The 18,585-nt window shown below is 47.0% G+C and overlaps 2 protein-coding genes across 2 annotated transcripts; both read right to left on the reverse strand.

Annotated features, from left to right (window-relative positions):
- Nucleotides 1-1,842: 1,842 nt before the first annotated feature.
- Nucleotides 1,843-6,754, reverse strand: LOC117846614 (transcription factor RF2b). The gene is made up of 4 exons (XM_034727842.2): nucleotides 6,110-6,754; nucleotides 3,635-3,767; nucleotides 2,922-3,006; nucleotides 1,843-2,620 (listed from the first exon to the last, which is right to left on the reverse strand). Exons 1-4 carry the CDS (start codon nucleotides 6,619-6,621, stop codon nucleotides 2,235-2,237), a joined length of 1,116 nt encoding a protein of 371 aa, XP_034583733.1. The 5' UTR covers nucleotides 6,622-6,754; the 3' UTR covers nucleotides 1,843-2,234.
- A 386-nt stretch (nucleotides 6,755-7,140) lies between these two features.
- LOC117846613 (B3 domain-containing protein Os07g0679700) lies at nucleotides 7,141-14,027 on the reverse strand. Its single transcript, XM_034727841.2, has 12 exons — nucleotides 13,500-14,027; nucleotides 12,573-12,654; nucleotides 12,381-12,482; nucleotides 11,585-12,315; nucleotides 11,311-11,407; nucleotides 10,703-10,877; nucleotides 10,381-10,457; nucleotides 9,854-10,267; nucleotides 9,665-9,714; nucleotides 9,111-9,224; nucleotides 8,659-8,726; nucleotides 7,141-8,225 (listed from the first exon to the last, which is right to left on the reverse strand). Exons 1-12 carry the CDS (start codon nucleotides 13,646-13,648, stop codon nucleotides 7,411-7,413), a joined length of 2,874 nt encoding a protein of 957 aa, XP_034583732.1. The 5' UTR covers nucleotides 13,649-14,027; the 3' UTR covers nucleotides 7,141-7,410.
- Nucleotides 14,028-18,585: the final 4,558 nt, after the last annotated feature.

Consider the following 18,585-nt stretch of genomic DNA (forward strand, 5'->3'; position numbering starts at 1 on the left):
AATAGTAGCTCGCCTACATCGATTTCACATAAAGTACTGGAGTGTAGGGTGTTTGGTTCTTTGCCAAACCTTATGCACCTATACGGCAGCTACTAGCCAACTAAATGGCAACCGATGTGATAACTTGATATTAGTCATAATAACTCCTTTATGACTAAAGGACACCCAAGACATAACTTCTAGGACAGCATAGTAGCTTCCAACAATATAATGATATACTATGTCATGACATCACAATTCTTCTTGGTTAAGATAACTCTTCATTTATATAACACTCTTCTTGACTAAGGCAACTCTTCATGTGTATAACACATCTCTTCACGTGTATAACACATGAATGGTGTTGACACACATAAAAGAGAAATGCATATTACACATACAACAGTCGGTTGCAATCAACGGCGCAAGCAGGATGGCAACTTAGGAGGGTTTTCCTTCCTCCTTTTCTTCCTCTCCCTCCTTCTCTTCTTCCTCCTCTCTCTTTTCTTCCTTCTCTCCTTAATCTATGTCCAAAAATTGCAGAGGAAGCTTAGGAGGGGCTCCATGGGCTGCACGCCTGTAGATCGGCCCCTGGTTGCAATACAAGGGCTGCTTCTCTGCCCGGACGACTACTCGGCAATCTCCAGTCGAAAACTATGGAGCTCCAGTCAGGCCACAACCTCGCATATTGTGTCAACACCATTACCGTAGAAGAGAAATTCACATTGTGACTTGTGTGTGTAACACACGACTAGTGTTGTGTCGACACACGTAGAAGACAAATGCCTAACACACAGACAGTAACGTGCTGCACAACTTCTCTGCCTGGGCGGCCACTGCTCTCGGCTGGATAGCGAGGTAGATTGTGAAAGACTAATCACTGCAAATTCAATCTATCTTGGGTCATTTCTTTGCGAATCCACCAAGCATTTATGAGATCCTTTGCAAATTAAGCATATGTGCTTGGTTCGGAGATGGGGGTGTGAGAATGCTATGGATGGTATATTTAACACCGTCAGCCACAGTAGGTGGGCCCCACCTGTCATCTAAAAGTGGACCCCACTTGTCCAATATCTGTCCAATATGATTCTTTTTTTTCTCAAGGACCTTGTCCTTCTTCGTTCTCCCTGCTTCACCCGTGCTCCACTCCTGCCGTCCGCCACTCCCATTTCTCCTCCCTGTTCTTGCCCCCAAGCCAGGCCATGAGGGGAGCGGGGGTTTGTTTTGCGCGCCTCAAGTCCACGACGTCTATGGCCGTGGGAGAACACGCGCCGCCCCCTGACCAGTGACCATGGTGGAGCTGCTCAAGCTCGCTTGGCTGGTTGCGCTGACCCTGCGACGGGGCTCATGCTCACCGAACGATCGCGCTGGCCCTGCGGCGGAGCTTAAGGTCATCCGACTAGCCGCGTTAACCCTGCGGCGGAGCTTACCCAACCCACCGCCAAGTGCTTCCCCGTGCGCTACTCGCTAAGTGCCGCAGCTCGATCACTCGATTGCGTGATAGAGACAACGAACGGGCCGGATGGAATCATCCCGCGAATTATTCCCTTCCAAGGATGACTCCTCTCACATATCCTCCAACCAAACATCCTCCAAATCCTCCAAAATGAGATCGTCATGTTCCATCCCGCACCATCCTTTGAACCAAACACACCAAGGGTGCTCCATTATTTTATTTTATTTTATTTTATTTGCAAACATGTCAGTTTGGCCATATTAGTATAAGATCTCTCGCTTTAATTCTAAATCAACTTAATTTTTGTTGTGCATTTTCCATTTGCATTAGCATTCGCTAGCTAAATTGTGTGCGACATTCCTCTTCAGCTACTGCTGGAACCACACATTTCACACACAATTGCGTACTTTGAGCATCAAGAGATCTCACTTAAATTAGCATAGCAACACAAAATGTACACATTTCCAAAAGGAGAACCCATGATTGTTAAGTCTACAACAAGCTAAAACGGATGGAGAACAGGAATTCTGCAAAACCAATCACTCAGTGCCCACTCAACCCCTAACTCGAAACAACCATAACACACAGAAGAATGAACCCAAAACAAACATATCAATGTCCCTACAGAATCAGCCACCCCGATGACATCGATTCACAACTGAACAATGTTAACTAGATATAACAAATTGAATAAAAAATAAGCCTACCGCGAAGGAGGAAGCAGTTCGAGGATGTCAGACTATGAACAAAAGAACTCTAAAGAAACGAATTCTTGTTGGAAGGCAGATGTATGGTATAACTAGAAGGTGCTATTGCTTTCACCTGCAGATATAGAGCTGCCCTCTGACTTCACCATGACCTCTGCCTCCGACTTCACAGCCACTGACCCTTTGCCAATGTCTAGCCCCTGGAGCCGCCCAAGGGAGTCTTGCTGCATCATATCCGAGAGGGAATTGGGGTGGGATAGCATCTGGTGGCTTGGGACACTGGGAGGAGGTTGCTGGAAATGAGGCGGCAGCTGAATATTTCCATGGTGCTGAACTGCGTGTTGCTCCGATAGCTGGAAGAATGAAGGACTGTACGTGACGTGCTGCATTCCCATATTATATGGTTCATTTGACTTCGACATCTCACCCGTTGCTATCTTAAGCCTCTCCACTTCCTGCTTCAGTGCGTCATTTAGAGCTGCAAAGGTATGGGTATTTCCATCAGTAAATAAGAGTCTTTTCAGAATCAGTTCAATGGTTGCAGATTGTTCATACACTACCAGCTAACCATGTGTGAAATGACCCCGCATGGTATAGCTTCTGAAACAATGCTTCAGATTTTGCAAAGTCTATGGTCAGCACTAGAACACTTAACCAAAAGAACTTCTATCCCTTGGCTAAGTTATCTGATCTGCCTAATATGAAGCTAGTCTGCTACAATGAGACACCCACTAACATGAACCTATTGTCAAAAAAATATGAGGAAGTTAAGTACTCACCATCACGCAGATGAGCCTGTTGCTCCATGGCCTGCAACCTTATCTTGAGCTCTGCATTTTCTGCAGAAAGTCCAGTTGTGTCTCTCTGCCAGTAAAACACAATAGCATGAAGGACATCAAGCAATTTAATAGAAAAGACATGGACATAATAAATTGCTAGTCCTGCTCAGAGATTTAGAAAACAGAACCAGTCCAGCAAATATACTGGAAAGTACTGATTCAAAATTTTAAGTTGATCATATAAGATTAACAAAGTAACAAGGTGTCGATTGAATAAGAATCGGATCAATGGGGATTGCCAAAACCACAGTGTTGGTCAACAGGGAAAACAGATTTTTTACTGTCACATACTGAGCATCACCATTCAAATCTCCAATCCTTGAGAAAACCATAAAACAACCACAACTAATATTTTTCCCATATCACTGCATAGCATTAGTCAAAACGCACCATGACCATGAAAACTATCCTAGCATGTGTTGAGTTCCCATGGGAAGTGCATCAGTTCAGAGAAAACCTTATTCTGACTGGTGATTTGTAAAGCAATTGGAATCTGGCTCATACATGCTGCAAGTATGGACCATGGAGTGCAGTTGTTTGCGCAGTATCGATGAAAATTAAATGTCATTACGCACACTGTCATTTTAAACTGGAAATAAATGAACTGAACACAGTGCAGCAGTACATGACACAAACAGAAGGATGAAACATACCTGGAATAGTGTCAGCTGTGCTGAAAGAGTAGTAGCCTCTGTCTGAAGAGTTTGAACCTTCCGTTCTAATTCTGTTATATATCGAGCCTTTCTTTCCTTTGACCGAGCTGCAGATTGTCTGTTTGCTATGATTCTGCACCAAAACAAGCTCAGGAACTCAATTGACACTCATGAAATACAGGCAGCTAATACAATGAGCTGATTAAGATGATTCAAAAGATGACACAGTGAACCGATTTACGTGATAACATAATAAAGTTCGACTAGTGGAATCACATAGTCTGTAAGATAATTTACATAACATAGTAAAGTTCAAACCATTGACATGGACAGATGAAAGTTAATTTGCTAAATTCAAGTGTAATGGGTATGAATACAAAAATCAGTTTGCCTATGCTCCAGTTACTTAATAGAACCTTCTCTTTGTACATTCTTCTGTCTATCGTCCTAAATTTCAACGGAAAAATTGCAGAGACAAAATACAATTGAGAGCAGCTGCAGACCTAGGAAATGAATCAAAAGACGGTTGCTCCTCAGCAGCAAGCCAAACATTATTAAATTTCCAAACAACACCACAATAGTTTGGTTTCAACAAGTTTCAAGGGGCACATGCTCGAAAGAAAATCGATCAAGCAGCTGTGGTGAACCTAATGAATTAAGCTAAAGTAGCTACCATATGATAATGTTTCATAACACAAATGAATATCTACATTATCATTGTTATTATCACTTATAGTTAAGTTCACCTGATAATACATAATATATCATTGAGGAAATATTACAAAAGTCAATGCATGGCTGCAACCAGGGGCGATGGTACCAACCAGCACAAGAGTAACCCTAAATTATAAATCCAGGTATTACACAGCTTCCTTGTAGTGCAAATTTTTGGGGAAATACTAATGTGCAATGCAGTTAACTGAAACAGGAAAAAAAATTGAACTCATGATTTTTGAATTATAAGATGCATCAATACAGTACCAACATTCACCCCATCTTCATTTAACATCTTGGAGGGTCTTAGGCATGAAATAATAGAAATGCCTTGTGGAAACAATACCATAAAACGCTGCATTCCTATTTAATATCTGACAATTTTCCACCATTTCCCACCTCTGTACTAATTTAAAATTTTATTCAACAGACAACAACATAAAGCAGCCTTCAGGACTGAGATAGAAATATACCTAATAAATGCATTGCTATTGACGATGTTTATGCAAGAACTGCCCTATGCTATCTTCCTTGTATCAATGTTTAACAATACAGAAGCGTAATTGGGAGAGAATTTCAGGCTGAGGTTAAAAAAGTTCCCTTGTCTGTCCCAAGCCAAAGCATAGGTCTAAGGCCCGGCCCAGGTCGTTGGTCGTCTCACATGGGCTACGGTGCCACTATGTAAGGGTGGGGCAGGGGTTAGGGGGTTTTCTCGACCTGCGTGAGAAGATCTTCTTCTTAGCAAAATGCCCGGGGGCTGTCTTACCCCCCACAGGTCAAGTTTTTTTTTAATTGATAAATATTACAAAAGTCAATGAGAAGAGCAAACATGGAAAATAATTGCATGAAATGTCACAAGTAAAACACTATATCATAAATTTAGGAATCGTATAGCTTGGCCCTAGTACAAAGCTTTGAGAAACAAAATATAACCATATCTGATGTAACTTTAAATACACCAAGGAGGGAAACAGATAGGTTCTAACATACAATTTTGAGCTAGAATAACCAATTTACAAGTAAGCCATTTTAAGTTATTGAACCATCTTGGAGGACCTTGGTAATGCATAACGGTGTGGAAAAATGTCATAAAGCAAATCGATGCCGTATCCCGCCTCTTTTGACCCCCACCATCTATTTATGTGTAAGAATAAATGACTCGATGCAGCTTTAGGGACCAACACGATAACCAAACTAAACAAAACGACACTTCAATAACTTTTATTTAAAACCATCTTGGTACGGTGTGTCCAGCAAAGAGAAAATGCCACAAAAGCAATTCAAATGGATGCAGTATCCCGCCTCTTTTGACCTCCGCCTTCTGCTTATTTAAGTAAACGACACAATGCACCTTTACAGGCAAAGCGCTAACTTGCAAAACAAAAAAAATAGCATTTCAATACTCTTGTGGGTGCTTGCTTTCACTTGGAAAGAAACCTTCGCAAGCGACAACAGGTGAAGTAGCTGTACCCAATTCAGTTGGTCAGCTTACTGCAACCCTATCCTATAAGCTGCCTTTCACTATCCATGATGATTCCAGACCACAAGTCCCCACGAGTTGGCAAGACCCACAGTTGGCAATCTTCCCTTTTTCTGTATCGGTACACAATTTAGAAGTCCTTAAACCCCAATCCACCAGTAGATCACAAAAAGTAGGAACCATCTCATCTGCAATCCTACCTACCAACCAACTACAAAGCAGAGTCCTAGCTATTAGTTCTCCGAATGCGAGGATGTTGGAAATGGAAGAAAAGGCGTCACCTTTTGGCGCGCTTGGGGTCGATGGCGGCGAGCTCGGCCAGCTGCTCGGAGGACATGGCCTTCTTGGCCTCCATGACCTCGCCGAACACCCCTCCGGCGCCGTCCTGCTGGCCCCCCGTCCCTCCGGCGGCGGGCCCCATCCCGAAGCCGTCGAAGGAGGCGCTGTGGCGGTGCTTGGCGGGGCGCGGCGGCGAGGAGGTCTCGGCGGCGCGGTCGCGGTCGGCTCCGGCGATCTTGTCCATGTCCATGAAGGTGGAGAAGAGGTCGTCCTCGGAGCCGATCTCGTCGAAGCCTGCGCCCCCGCCGGCGCCCAGGTCGTCCGGGAAGCGGAAGGCCACCTCAGATCTGGCGCGGCGGTGCTGGCCCACGCGCGGCGGGGGCAGGCCGCCGCCCGGCTGAGGCGGCGGCGGCGCCCCGCCCGGGACGGGCGGGAGCGGGCAAGGCAAATTGAGGTTGGGGCTCCGCCCCGGCGAGCGCTGCGGCGGGTCGCCGGGCTTGGGCGGCATCGCCATTGCGACGGGCAGGTGTGTCTGTGTCTGCTGCTGTCTCTGGTCTGGTCGGCTGCGCGTTCGGGGCTCGGGGAGCGTACGCGGCTCCTGCGCTAGCTAGACAGTGTGGTGTGGCGTGTTGTGTTGCGTTCTGAAAGAGAGTGGAGTGCGGGATCTGGGAACGAAGGAGGTGGGGGTGGGCCCCCCTCATCACACAGGAGCATGTGATCGCCCACGGGGGCGGCGCCACGGTGGGCCGGGCATGCATTGGGCCGACGTAAATGAGCTGGCTGGCCTTCTTGAAAGAAAGTCCATAGCATACATGGGCTTGCTGGGTAAACATTGGTGCCAAGGTTGCATTCTTGCATTTAGGCCTTTCTTTCAGAACTTTAATTGTTCGAGGACGTCTTTTTCGCAACAGGGTCTCACCCACACTAACATGCTCCTTCCGCAAACTTATTTTTCTACTGGTGTAAAACCCTACTCAGGAGGATGCAAATTTCTATGGGCATGCAAGCCTGGTACAGTACAATAGATAGGATGTACAGTACAAATCAGGTATATGTGAGTTATTGAAACCAATGTTTAAGCGTTAGATACAACACCAACCAACACAGAGCGCACCTGCGGTTGAACAGCCTCATACGTACACGTAAGTTACTCCAGGAGAAGCAACACGGTGAAAACCTATCGTAATTTGATTTTTCACAACAAAACTCACCAGCTGTTCCTGAAAAAACACCAAGAGTAGCCGATAAGATACGCACGTCAACACACTGACAACACCCATCAATCACGCACGCACGCACGCTGTCAAGTAGCAGCAGGAGGAGGAAGAGGAGCATCGTCGGCAGCCTTGTCCTGTTGATTGTCGCCAGCCTCGTCGACGGCCATGGCGTCAGGCTCCCGTTTCCGCTCCACCGACGCGACACGGCCCTCGTTGGACGTCCGCTCCTCGCTCTCCACCGGAGCCGGCAGGACCGTGGCAGTGCTGGAGCTGCCGCCCGCTTGCTCCCCGGCCAGGCTCGTCAGGCCGTTCTGCTTCATGTAGTTGTCCAGGGGCCGGGTCGCGACTTCCAGGAGGCCCATCATGCTCACCGGCCGGGGCTGCTGCGCACCGTGCTGTCCCTGATGATCATCCCGGACAGCAGGATGGAAGTTGAGGTCGATGTGCCCCTTGTTCGGGTCGGCCACCTTGTCGAACATGGTTACATCACTGCTGTCTCGGGTGGTGTCCAGCGTCTGTGGGGATCTTGACAGGTTGCTCCCCTCGGGCTCGTCTCTGTTCGCCCATGTGATCTTCTTGCTCGCCTCGGCCTCCTCTCGCTCCGACTGCCGCTGCTTCTTCCTCATCATCAGAGTCTTGAACCTGCGCCTGACGGTCATGCAGACGTTGCAGGTGCATGCAGGGTTATGCTTCGGGCCCTTGCCGCTGGGTGGCTGGATGCACACAATGCATGTGCAGCCAGGGCGATGCCGGGGGTGCTTTGTGGTTGTCGCAACTGAAGCTGTACCTTGGTTCCCGACATCACCAAACACCGCAGCAGTGGCCAAGGCATCAAGGCTGGATGCATCCATTTCAGCCACATTCAGCTTCAGACCGTAGCTGCCCTTTCGCCTCCTCATTTCTGCAGTAACAGGTAACTAGTTGGTACTATGTTCCATTGTTATGTTGTACTCCCTCCGTTCCAAATCGTAGGTCGTTTTGACTTTTCTAGATTCATAGATATTATTATTCACCAAGACATACACTATATCTAGATGCATAATAATATCTATGAACCTAAAAAAGCTAAAATGACCTACAATTTGGAACGGAGGGAGTAACTAGCAAAAGATGCAGCATGAGCTCTATGCATAGTACTGATCAATTTGACTTATCTCGTGCCTCGCTGCCTCATTACTCAACCAGTCAACTGTTATATGGTAAAAGTTATGTATAGTGCACAAAGTTCCCATTTTTAACAAGGTCAAGTAAGCTAACCCAATGTCCTTACATGGCATGTCCTCGGCATCTTAAAAATTCTCTATCAAAGGTTAGGAAGTATAAGTAGATTGTACCTTCATACTGCTGCAGAACACTTTGCAACTCTTTCGGGGTCAATTCTTCAGGGGCAGAGCAGGAGCAGCTGAAACAGTTGAATTTGAAGTATTATAGAAAATGAGAATAAAGATTCTGGCAAGGGATAGTATCACAGAAAGATGGGCCTGATGCAAAGAAGTTTTTTAGATAGAATTACTGAGAGAGATACAAGAGAGAAAAATGTCATCTTTTAAAGTATATTGATAAATCTAGAAAATCCAGGATTAAGTGTAACCGAAATTCATGATCTACCAAGACTATGGATAAGCCTCCATAACAAAATGACAGAACAGATGAAAACCATATACAATGCATTGTTTCACACCAATGTGATCATCATACCAAGGTTTCAGAATTTCAAGATTAACTAAAATATTGATTTGACCACACAGCACCCAACATATCAGCAGAGAACACAATATAGCATTACCTTTTTGGGTCCCATGAGTTGTCAGTGCACGTCCATTTGGAAGCAACAATAACAGTAAGAGGCAACCGGCGCCATTTTGAGCAATCATCACACTGAATCCATTGATCTTGTTCCCTACAAATACAAAATGAAAAAAAAATGACAAAACTGGCACACTGATGCGAATAATATGTACATGACATTTCAAGATGGTATGATTCCACAATTAATGCAATAGCTGGTTGAATATCATCACTTTTTCAATTATTTTTCTTTTCATTTCCACCTCTCAAAGTATTCTGGCATGTCGTTTTTGGCGGAAGGTATAAAATCCTGTCCCAGTATCTTCTATAACTAGTAAAGACATCACCCTGGAACTAGATGCATCTCACTCAATGAGATTATGAGGCAAAAGATCTTAGCACATAAGTAATTTCAGGTTTTTTATGTTGGGAAAGGTCTCTAAAATGTTTTGTGAAAAATATACAAGTCATCCATTGTGTATACTATTCAGAATCACTCAAAAGAAAACAAAAATTAATGATACTTTATCTTTTGTCCAATAATTTACTTACCCTGTTGCACGGATGGTGAAAATTGATCTCTTTGCGAAGACAGGGGGTTCCTGCATATATGGAGTACAGTAAGATTAGGTTGAAGATCATCCAAGTATTTTGCCATGAACAATGATCTGCTTTTTGTGCCTGCCAGAGAGGATGCTGCATAATCCAGAACATGAACAATAAAATGAACAGTAAACTTACATCATACTCTTCAAATTCATAGTCCTCAATCATCACAATAGTTGGTTTTGCAGAGGGAGCAGGACGCAACCACTCCTGGGCCTCCTCCCAGGTAAGCTTTAGCTCCATGGCATCTTCAGCATCCATTAAGAACCTCCTGCTTTTGGAACCAATATTGCGACTTCGTTTTTGTAGAAACTGCAGAGACCCCTCATCTGGCCTGCTGCCGAATTTATCTGCCTTAAGCCAACTAACATCCCCATCAGCTGAGTTCATATGATGATCATATAGAGAGCTTGGATGGAGATCCGCAGTCCCCTTTATTGTCTGAAGGAATCCGGGATAACCACTTACTACTCCTAAGTTCTCATTTGCAGTAGAAAAGAGTGTCTCACTGAGAAGGGAACCATTCGCAATAGCTGAGATCTGCGAGTCCTGTGTGAAAGTAATATACAAACATCAAAGTGAAACATGAGAAAGCAGATGAAAAATAAACACCCACAACAACAATAGATTAACTGAGAAATTAATAGGAAAATCTAACTTACTGGCAGACTGACAGTATTTGTGGCCTTCCGGAAGCCCATAACAAGTTTCCCTCCAGGTTCTATCCGACTAAAGGTCACTGCAAAAAACAACCATTAGTAATTACAGAAACCTTTCCAGTAAAAAAAATTCAGAGAACATGGAATACATGTCATAATTCTATAACATAATTTACTATAGCATGGAAAGCATGTAAGAAATAATAAGATTCACATGGCATGCGTAGTCTAAAAAAATGGACTTCATTCAAGAAAATAGTGAAGTGCATACTGCAAACAGTGACGATTCTTATGAACGTGTCCAAAGAAATGAGTTGCTAATCACCTGTATCACCAGCTTGTAATTGCAAGGACTGTATGCATGGTGTGACACCCTCCAAGACGTACATTCGGCTGTTATTATTTGGCCAAAACCTAAACTGAAAATGCCATTCTTTTCCTCTTGCATCTTGAATTGTCAAGGGGCGACCTTCCGGTTGAGAAATCGGGGGGAAATATGCCTACACAAAGCACCTTGTTAACTTAGGATGACAGAGAAACAATGGGAAAAGGAAGATGGTCTAGCCTGAAGCAGCTTCCTGCACTAGCAGTAATTTTGTGAACAGACGCAGTAGATCATAACAATGAAAAGATTTGATTTAGTTATTTGCATAAGACTACAAGAGTATCCGTGGACACATACTATAGGAACTCAAGTAACATCAAGGCAATACTACATAGATACGATAGTGCTAGGCATTACATGGATCAGTCTCTCCATGTTATCTATATTCAATGTACAGGATTAAGGTCCTTTTCCTATATGGAATATAGACATGAGGAAAGTCATGCTTTCGGTTTTCCTTTCCAATTAACTTTTGGAACATAAATCAGCAATGTATAATAAAACCATACTTGCATTATAAAAGGAAGCTAAAGGGATGTTAAACTTACCTCAGCACAGGCTTTTGGAAGAACAAGGCGCCCTATGCGGCCTGCATCACTCGCGCTTAGGACCTTCTCAAACAATGGAACAATTGTGGAATTCGAACTTCACGCAAAATATAGTCAAGGAAGGCAAAAGAAAACTACCATCCATGACAAAATAGACTATTATGCAGCATATTATAAAGGTTTACGAGCCTAATGAACTATTTTGGGGTATTTATAAGTAACTAAATGTCAATAGTCAATGTCACCAGGAAGTTCATAAATTCATCAAGGATACTCTCCAGATATTTGTTGCAGCTCTTGGTCTGTTATTCTTGGCCAATACCGAGGAAGTAATTGATTGCGGCCCCTTCCCTCGGCAGGTGGCCTAGCAACACGAAGATGTGGAAAAATATCTTTCGTTGGATCAAAAACAGCACCTTCACCAACCCTTGGTGGTCTGGTCAGGAAATGCCGAGCCCTTTGTGCATGCTGAAAGGGAGATAATGTAGTGGTAATTTCTCTTCCTTCAGCAATGGATGTCGTGGGTGATAGTATAGGTCTTTCCACTGTTGAAGTAGCCTCCATCTTGTTTCCATTATTAGCAATACCCAAGCTCATGCTAAGACATGCCTCTGAAATTGACTCACTTGTTGTGCTATCTGTAGTTGGATCCTTATTGTCATCTCTTCGAGTATATTGAGGTGACTCTAATGCACTCTGAGACCTAGTTAAGAAAGGCCTTCCCATGTCCCCAATACTAAGGGTTGGTTGTTCCCATTTAATCTGCCTTGAACCATTCTCTATGTCTTTTTGCCTCAAGATGCTACTGCTTTGGCCAGCCTCTATGCCTTTCACCATGAATGGGTGATTGCTCTTATTTACAATAGCAATATCATCATTTCTGGAATCCAGCATAAGGGAGGGTGATTGTTCAAATTTTCTTCCTAACAATAACTCATCGCTTTTACCAAAGATGCGCTGATTATTTTGACATGGAAAAAGCTTTGGGACCACTTGACCAGAAGCCTGTAAAAAACACAATCAGATGATTTGGAAGAGGAAGGTGGATAATGCGACAAAAGGATACTTACAGACTGTGCTGCTGAATTTCTCATGCAAATGACACATTGAACTCCTCCACTATCAAGTAGATCGTAAGAGTTTTTGGAAGCAACACATCCACAATGGAGACGCTGAAATAGTAAAATTTCATCAGAATACTGTTGCAATGCAACTCAGCGCAAGAACTTGCATACTATTTGCGACTTGTGTCACCTCCTCACCTTCCCACAAAATGAGCAGTCTCTCCATCCTGATTCCTTTTGGTGAAATATATCACAAAATACAAACTGCTCATATGCCAACCTATGTCCACCAGAAACCACACAAAAGAAATCAGAAACTGACCAATCTACGGAATTAAACAGTAAAGCTTTGCTGAGTAAAAGGGCCAATCAAGCAAAAAACGGTAGTTCCTTTATCAAATATGACGGCCTCATGCACAAAACCAATTCATAACTAAGGGCAAAAGTATTGCTACCACAAGAGCAGTTTTGATCCAATCACATAGCACAAAAGAGGCTCGGCAAATAGTCGCTTCTACAAACAGAACTACAGAAGTATAGGTCATCCCTGACATCAATCCAATCAGAACTGGTTGGGGGCAATTCCACAGTGACCGATGCCCATGTCACTATGTCAGTGTACTTCTAGTTTTCAGTGACGAACAGCTGAGCTCTGGGCAACTGAACACTGACGAAATTCCCAGCTGAGCTTGTCCGCTCGAGCGTGAGCTCTCCGCTCTCGTGAATCAACAAATCCTACGAAATCGAAATTGCTTTGTCTGAATTTTACCACCCACCCAAGCAGCAGTGGATGCAGAGAGTCAACGCAACTTTGCAAGTTTCCACAGGCTCCACCTCGGCACGGTTTCCGCATAAATCAGGTTATTCGCTGGGTTTTGTTAGGGAATCCACTAGGAGGACGAATCCACAAATCGCCGCACTTTCAAGAGGTTGTAAAATCATCATCACTTTTTAGAAAAAGAAAAAAAAATATAGAAAGGGGTATAAAGTCGCAAAGCATCGAAAAAACGCGAAGAGGGGAAGACGGCATGAACCGATTCATGCCGCCCCCATTCAGAAGTCGGGAAGCCGAGGGCGGATAGGTAGGACAAGCAGAGCGGACAGGGGAAGATGAGGAGGCCGTACCCACACTTGTCGCAGAGCAGGGCGAAGCCGCCGGATCGCAGCGGCCAGCCCTTCCTCCAGTCCCCTCCGCCTGCCGTCGCCGGCGCGCCGCAGGCCGGGTTCATGCACCTCTTGGCGACCACTGCGGCGCCGGCAGCCGCCATAGCCATGGCCGGCCGGCGAGCGCTGCCCTGCCCCAGTCAGTCCTCCGATCAGACCTCACCACCTGAGCGCATCATCACCCCCTTTGAGAGAGAAGGGGGAGGGAGGGAGGCGCGCCGGGAGACAGAGACAGAGAGCAGAGAGGAGAGGCGGTTGGGGATGCGTAGCTTTCCGATGGATGTGGAGGGGGCAACGAACGCACGAACACCGGCAGGCGAGTGCTGGCGATTGGTGCATGCGGGTGCGGGGAAGACAAGGAATGGAATTCGAGGAGAGGGGATGGGGGGGACGAAGCCAAGCCCCGTGGTGCCGTGGTGTTACTAACAGTAACAGCAACCCATCCTCCTCCTGAGACCTCAGCTGCCTCTGCCTAGTAGTTGTTGTTGTTGTTAACGACCACTCCGTAATAAAGAATCAGAGTAGTGCTCCCTCACAACTCACTCGCAGGAGAGTTGCAGGTGGGGGAATTTTTTTTTCTATTTCTTGTGTAAAAAAATTGGTAGGAAAGCAAAGCGTGGGGCCCTTTCTTTTGGGACGGGACTGCAGCAACAACTGCGAGCGCAAAGCATGCACGCACGACATGCTCTGCTCCTTTTTGTATTTCTTGCTGCGCTGGCTGCTGCCGGGAGATCGATGAGGTAGTAGGAGCTGCGCTGGCCGTTGCTCCCACCCCTACACGACCGCGACCACGACTTGGGCTGCCTGCCTGGACACTGGACCTGGGCTGCAGCTGCTCGTGCCGCAGGCGTGCTACTTTGCTGTCTGCCGCGCCTGTACCATCGTCATGGTCTCATTGATTCAAAAAGGTGCCAAGTACTAGGTGGCCTAAAGAATTTTCTTTCTTCGTCTAGTTGAAAAACTAGAAAGAAATTTTTGTTTTCGCTGGCAAAATACTAGTACAACTATTCGCACGTGTAGTTGATTCCACATGCGGAGGAACAGAACAGAGTTTTTTCGCAGCCAGCTGGATACATTGTCCGGGAAGAATACATGAAACTGCGCTGCCTCTGTGGCGCATGCATGTCAATGCACAATCCCTGGCCTGGCCTGGCCTGGCCCTGCACCGCACGCAGAGTCGCAGGCGCAGACACAGGATGGGAGTAGTAATAAATGAGGAGGGAATGCCAGCCGAATGTGGGCACCTGCCAGCGCGCGGCAGGCCTTGAATGCCCGCGCCGGCGCCATCCCAGCCGTCCGATCCGCCGGGCTCGGCTCCCACGTATGTAATGTAACGTCGCCTTCAGCCGTCAGGTGGGATCGGAGTGGGGAACTCGAGCCCGGAGGAGGTCTTGTTTAGACCTTGTTTAGTTGCCTAACTTTGGAGATGCAAAATTACTGTGCCAGCACTGTAGCACACTGTAGCGTTTCGTTTGTATTTATGAATTATCGTCCAAATATTGACTAATTAGGCTCAAAAGATTCGTCTCGCAAAGTACAACAAAACTGTGCAATTAGTTTTTAATTTCGTCGACATTTAGTTCTCCATGCATGTACCGCAAGTTTAATGTGACGGGGAATCTTCTTTTTGCATAGTGTTAAAGTTGGAAGTTGGGGGTAACTAAACATGGCCTTAGTTCCCCACTTTTTTCTAACTTTATCACTATGCAAAAAGAAGATTTCCCATCACATCAAATTTGCGGTACATGCATGGAGTAATAAATGTAGACGAAATCAAAAACTAATTGCACAGTGTTGTTATACTTTGCGAAACAAATCTTTTGAGCATAATTAGTCAATGTTTGGACAATAATTCACAAATACAACCGAAATGTTACAGTTGCGCATTTATGGCAAAATGCAAACTTTGCCACTCCCAGATTGGGAAGTAAACAAGGCCCAAGTCCAGGGCTCAAGCAGCTGGAGCACACCTCGTAACCAGCGAAACGAGCAAAGGAGCACGAGTACAGTTCGTCACCGGCGGCTGTGGCTTTGGGTCCGTTTGGCAGCGCGGAGGGAGGTCGGGCTAGAGCTAGCTGGTGCAACCAGCTGTGTTTGCTAGCCTAGTCGGCTTCTTGGACCAGGCATGCCCGGTGAAAAACGGTCCATCAGCCTGCATAGCGTGGAACGCTAAAATCTATCGCTCCACGCGATGCAGGTGGTTGCGGTGACCCCCGGTTCAATTTTGTTCACGCAACGCTACAGAACTCAAAGGTCGTTGACCGGAGGCGCGGCGGGGCGTGCGACTTGCGTTGTGCTACTGTTGTCGATGGCGTGCAGCAGCGGATCCGGTTGGAGATCCTGCACATGGGTGTGATGAGGACGGCCTTCCCACTCCTCGGGCCGATTGTGGAGGGCAGCGCAGCGGCGGCGCACAGGTGCCGCGAACACCCCACCCCCACTACGCGCTAGGGGCCCGTCGGCGCCGCCGCGCCTGAGGCCCCCATCTCCGGCTCTCCGTTGCCAGCCCGAATCCTCCTGCCTCCACCGTCGATGCCCGTGGTCCGTCTCCGCCCCTAAGGTCCCATCTCCAAGCGGGGGCTTGCATCCACCGCGGTTCTGCACTTCTGCTCACCATCCTCATCGGCACAGAGTGGAGGAGGCGAAGAAATCAGGGCTGCTTGGCTGCTGCCTGGCTTGGCCTGGAGATCACGGATAAATTCATGTTTGGGGATCGATTAGTAGTGACTTGTTTGGATTGATTGAACGAAGCAAGAGCATTTTGCTTGTGCTCTTTATTGAAGCAACTTGGATGCAAGTAAGAAGATGGAATGGTGGTAAAGCTACCACATTTTCAATGTAAGATCTGCTTATCATGTTGTCCACCCTAATAAATATCATTCTAGCTCAGCTAGTATCACGAAGTACAGATTTACCAATCAACATCTCAGCATCATATCAGCATGGCCCGTGTGACTCGAGCCTAGCTCAAGGGCTCGACTGAGGCTGTACAGGCTGCGGCTCCGCCGGCGGAAGCTTGGACCCGTGAGGCCTGGCCAGGCCAGGCCACCACGCCCGGGTGACGTCGCGGGGTGGGTGTGGTGTGGTGTGGCTCGCCAGCCACGGCGCGCTCGTCGGCGGCGACGTGGACACCGCAACCGGCGGGGCCTCCTTTTCCTTGGTCCTTGCCCCCTTTCACGTCGCGGCTGGCTTACGTCGTGGAAGTCTCGGCGTGAAGCCGCTGCGCCCCAACGACAAGGCTGCCGTCACGCCACGCTCGCCATCCGCCGCTCCCGCGGACCGCCGGGCCCCGCCGGAGCTAGCGGTGCGCCGTGGAGCCCGCGGGTCGCTGTCGGGTCTTGCCGTATCGGTAGGGCCCCCAGGTAGGAGTGGGATCGTAGGAGCGTTGTCTTCCGCGTGTCCACGACGAAGGGGTTACGTGCACCCGGCGTGGGTCTCCGTCGCCGACAGTGACGGCTCGGGGCGCTCGGGTCTCCCCGGCTCGAGCGAGGGGACGGGGACGAATCATGAGGGCGTTGAACAGGAGGAGCACGTTACTAGTCAGCCTAGCCTTGGTAGCTCCCTAGCATGGGCATTGCGCGTGTGGGAGGGGCGTGTAGGAGAAACAGGAGATGAAGCACGACGGAGCCCGGTGATTGGGCGCCGTGGCCGTTGTAGGGCCCCCGCGCGCGGCGGCTCGTCGCGCTTTGCTTCGGAGGTCGGAGCTCGGAGGACGGCATGCAGGACGCCCTCAGTTGCTTGGGTTAAAAATGGTGGCCGGCGGCAGCTCGGTCGGAGACGCCGGCACGCCCGCTTGGGTCGGAAGCCAAGAAAACATGGGCGTGTCGACTTTCCCCGCCCTTGTCACCGCACGGGTTCGCTTTTTGTTTCTGACTTTTATAACGGAGGAGGCGGCTCTAGCGTACTGTCCTGCCGGGGTAGGGAACAGGGGAACTAACGGAGGGAAGGAAAGGGACCCCGCCAGAGCGCTAACGACCGCAGACAATTCCCACCACTTGTTCGCACATCAACGGGCAAAGACTGGTCGTCATTACAGTAACAGTGTCAAGTAGCAGTAGCAGGAGTAAGTAACTCTTTGCTGCAGCGCCGTGCACCACGAAGCTCTCGCACCAGTACGATGTGTGTGATTTGACCATGATTTCCTGTGACGACGATCGACTAAAAGGCGCTGCTCCACCATACACGCACGCTTCGCTTGTACAGTTCATGAATATCTTCATAGGCTTTTTGTTAATACTGCCAGTCACAAAATCTACCTTTTTTTGGGCGAGGAAGAATTCATCATTTATATAGGTTTTGGCCTTAAGAATACAATTTACGTCGCTCATACGTCCGTCGGACACTCCAACGAAATATTGAAAATTAACTAGTGCAACACCAGCGGTCACTATTTGCAACATGAAAAATGATGTGTAAAAATGACTACGTCGTTCGAATCTAGGATAGAAAATTCCCACCGCAACATGAACACTATGTTTCATGCAACATGCACTGTGAAACATGCATAAATAATAGTTGCGACATCGATGTTTAACTATTGCAATATATGTAGGAGCGTCCGATTTTTTTTTAAAGTCCAAACGTCCGTACTGTAGCATTACGTACAATTTACTCCGGCGAGTAATACGCAGCCTTTCTGCCGAATGTTTTATTAAAAAGGAAAAAAAAAGGCAAAGGAAATTAAACTTGGCGATTGTGTGAAGACAAAAACCCAAACACATGATAAGCGTGAGCAGACAATGTTAACTCGCCGCTATGTGGCTAGCTACCCACTCAACAATCGCTATTCGCTAGTACGAAATTGACCTAGCATCATGGGAGCTAGTCCTACGTAGCTATCTCTGCAAACGCATCATATCAATCGACATTGCTTTATGCGACGGTTAAATAGACACCTGACACGGATAAGAAATCACACAATGCAAGGAGAAGGATTGGCACCACGCCGGTCTATGCGCGGCCACATTGTAAAGGCGTGGATATGTGCAACGGCTTGTACTATTAATAACTAGGAGTAGTACAATTAGACAGCAACTACATTTGGAAT

Source organism: Setaria viridis, chromosome 2 (assembly GCF_005286985.2).
Source record: "Setaria viridis chromosome 2, Setaria_viridis_v4.0, whole genome shotgun sequence".
Taxonomy (NCBI): domain Eukaryota; kingdom Viridiplantae; phylum Streptophyta; class Magnoliopsida; order Poales; family Poaceae; genus Setaria; species Setaria viridis.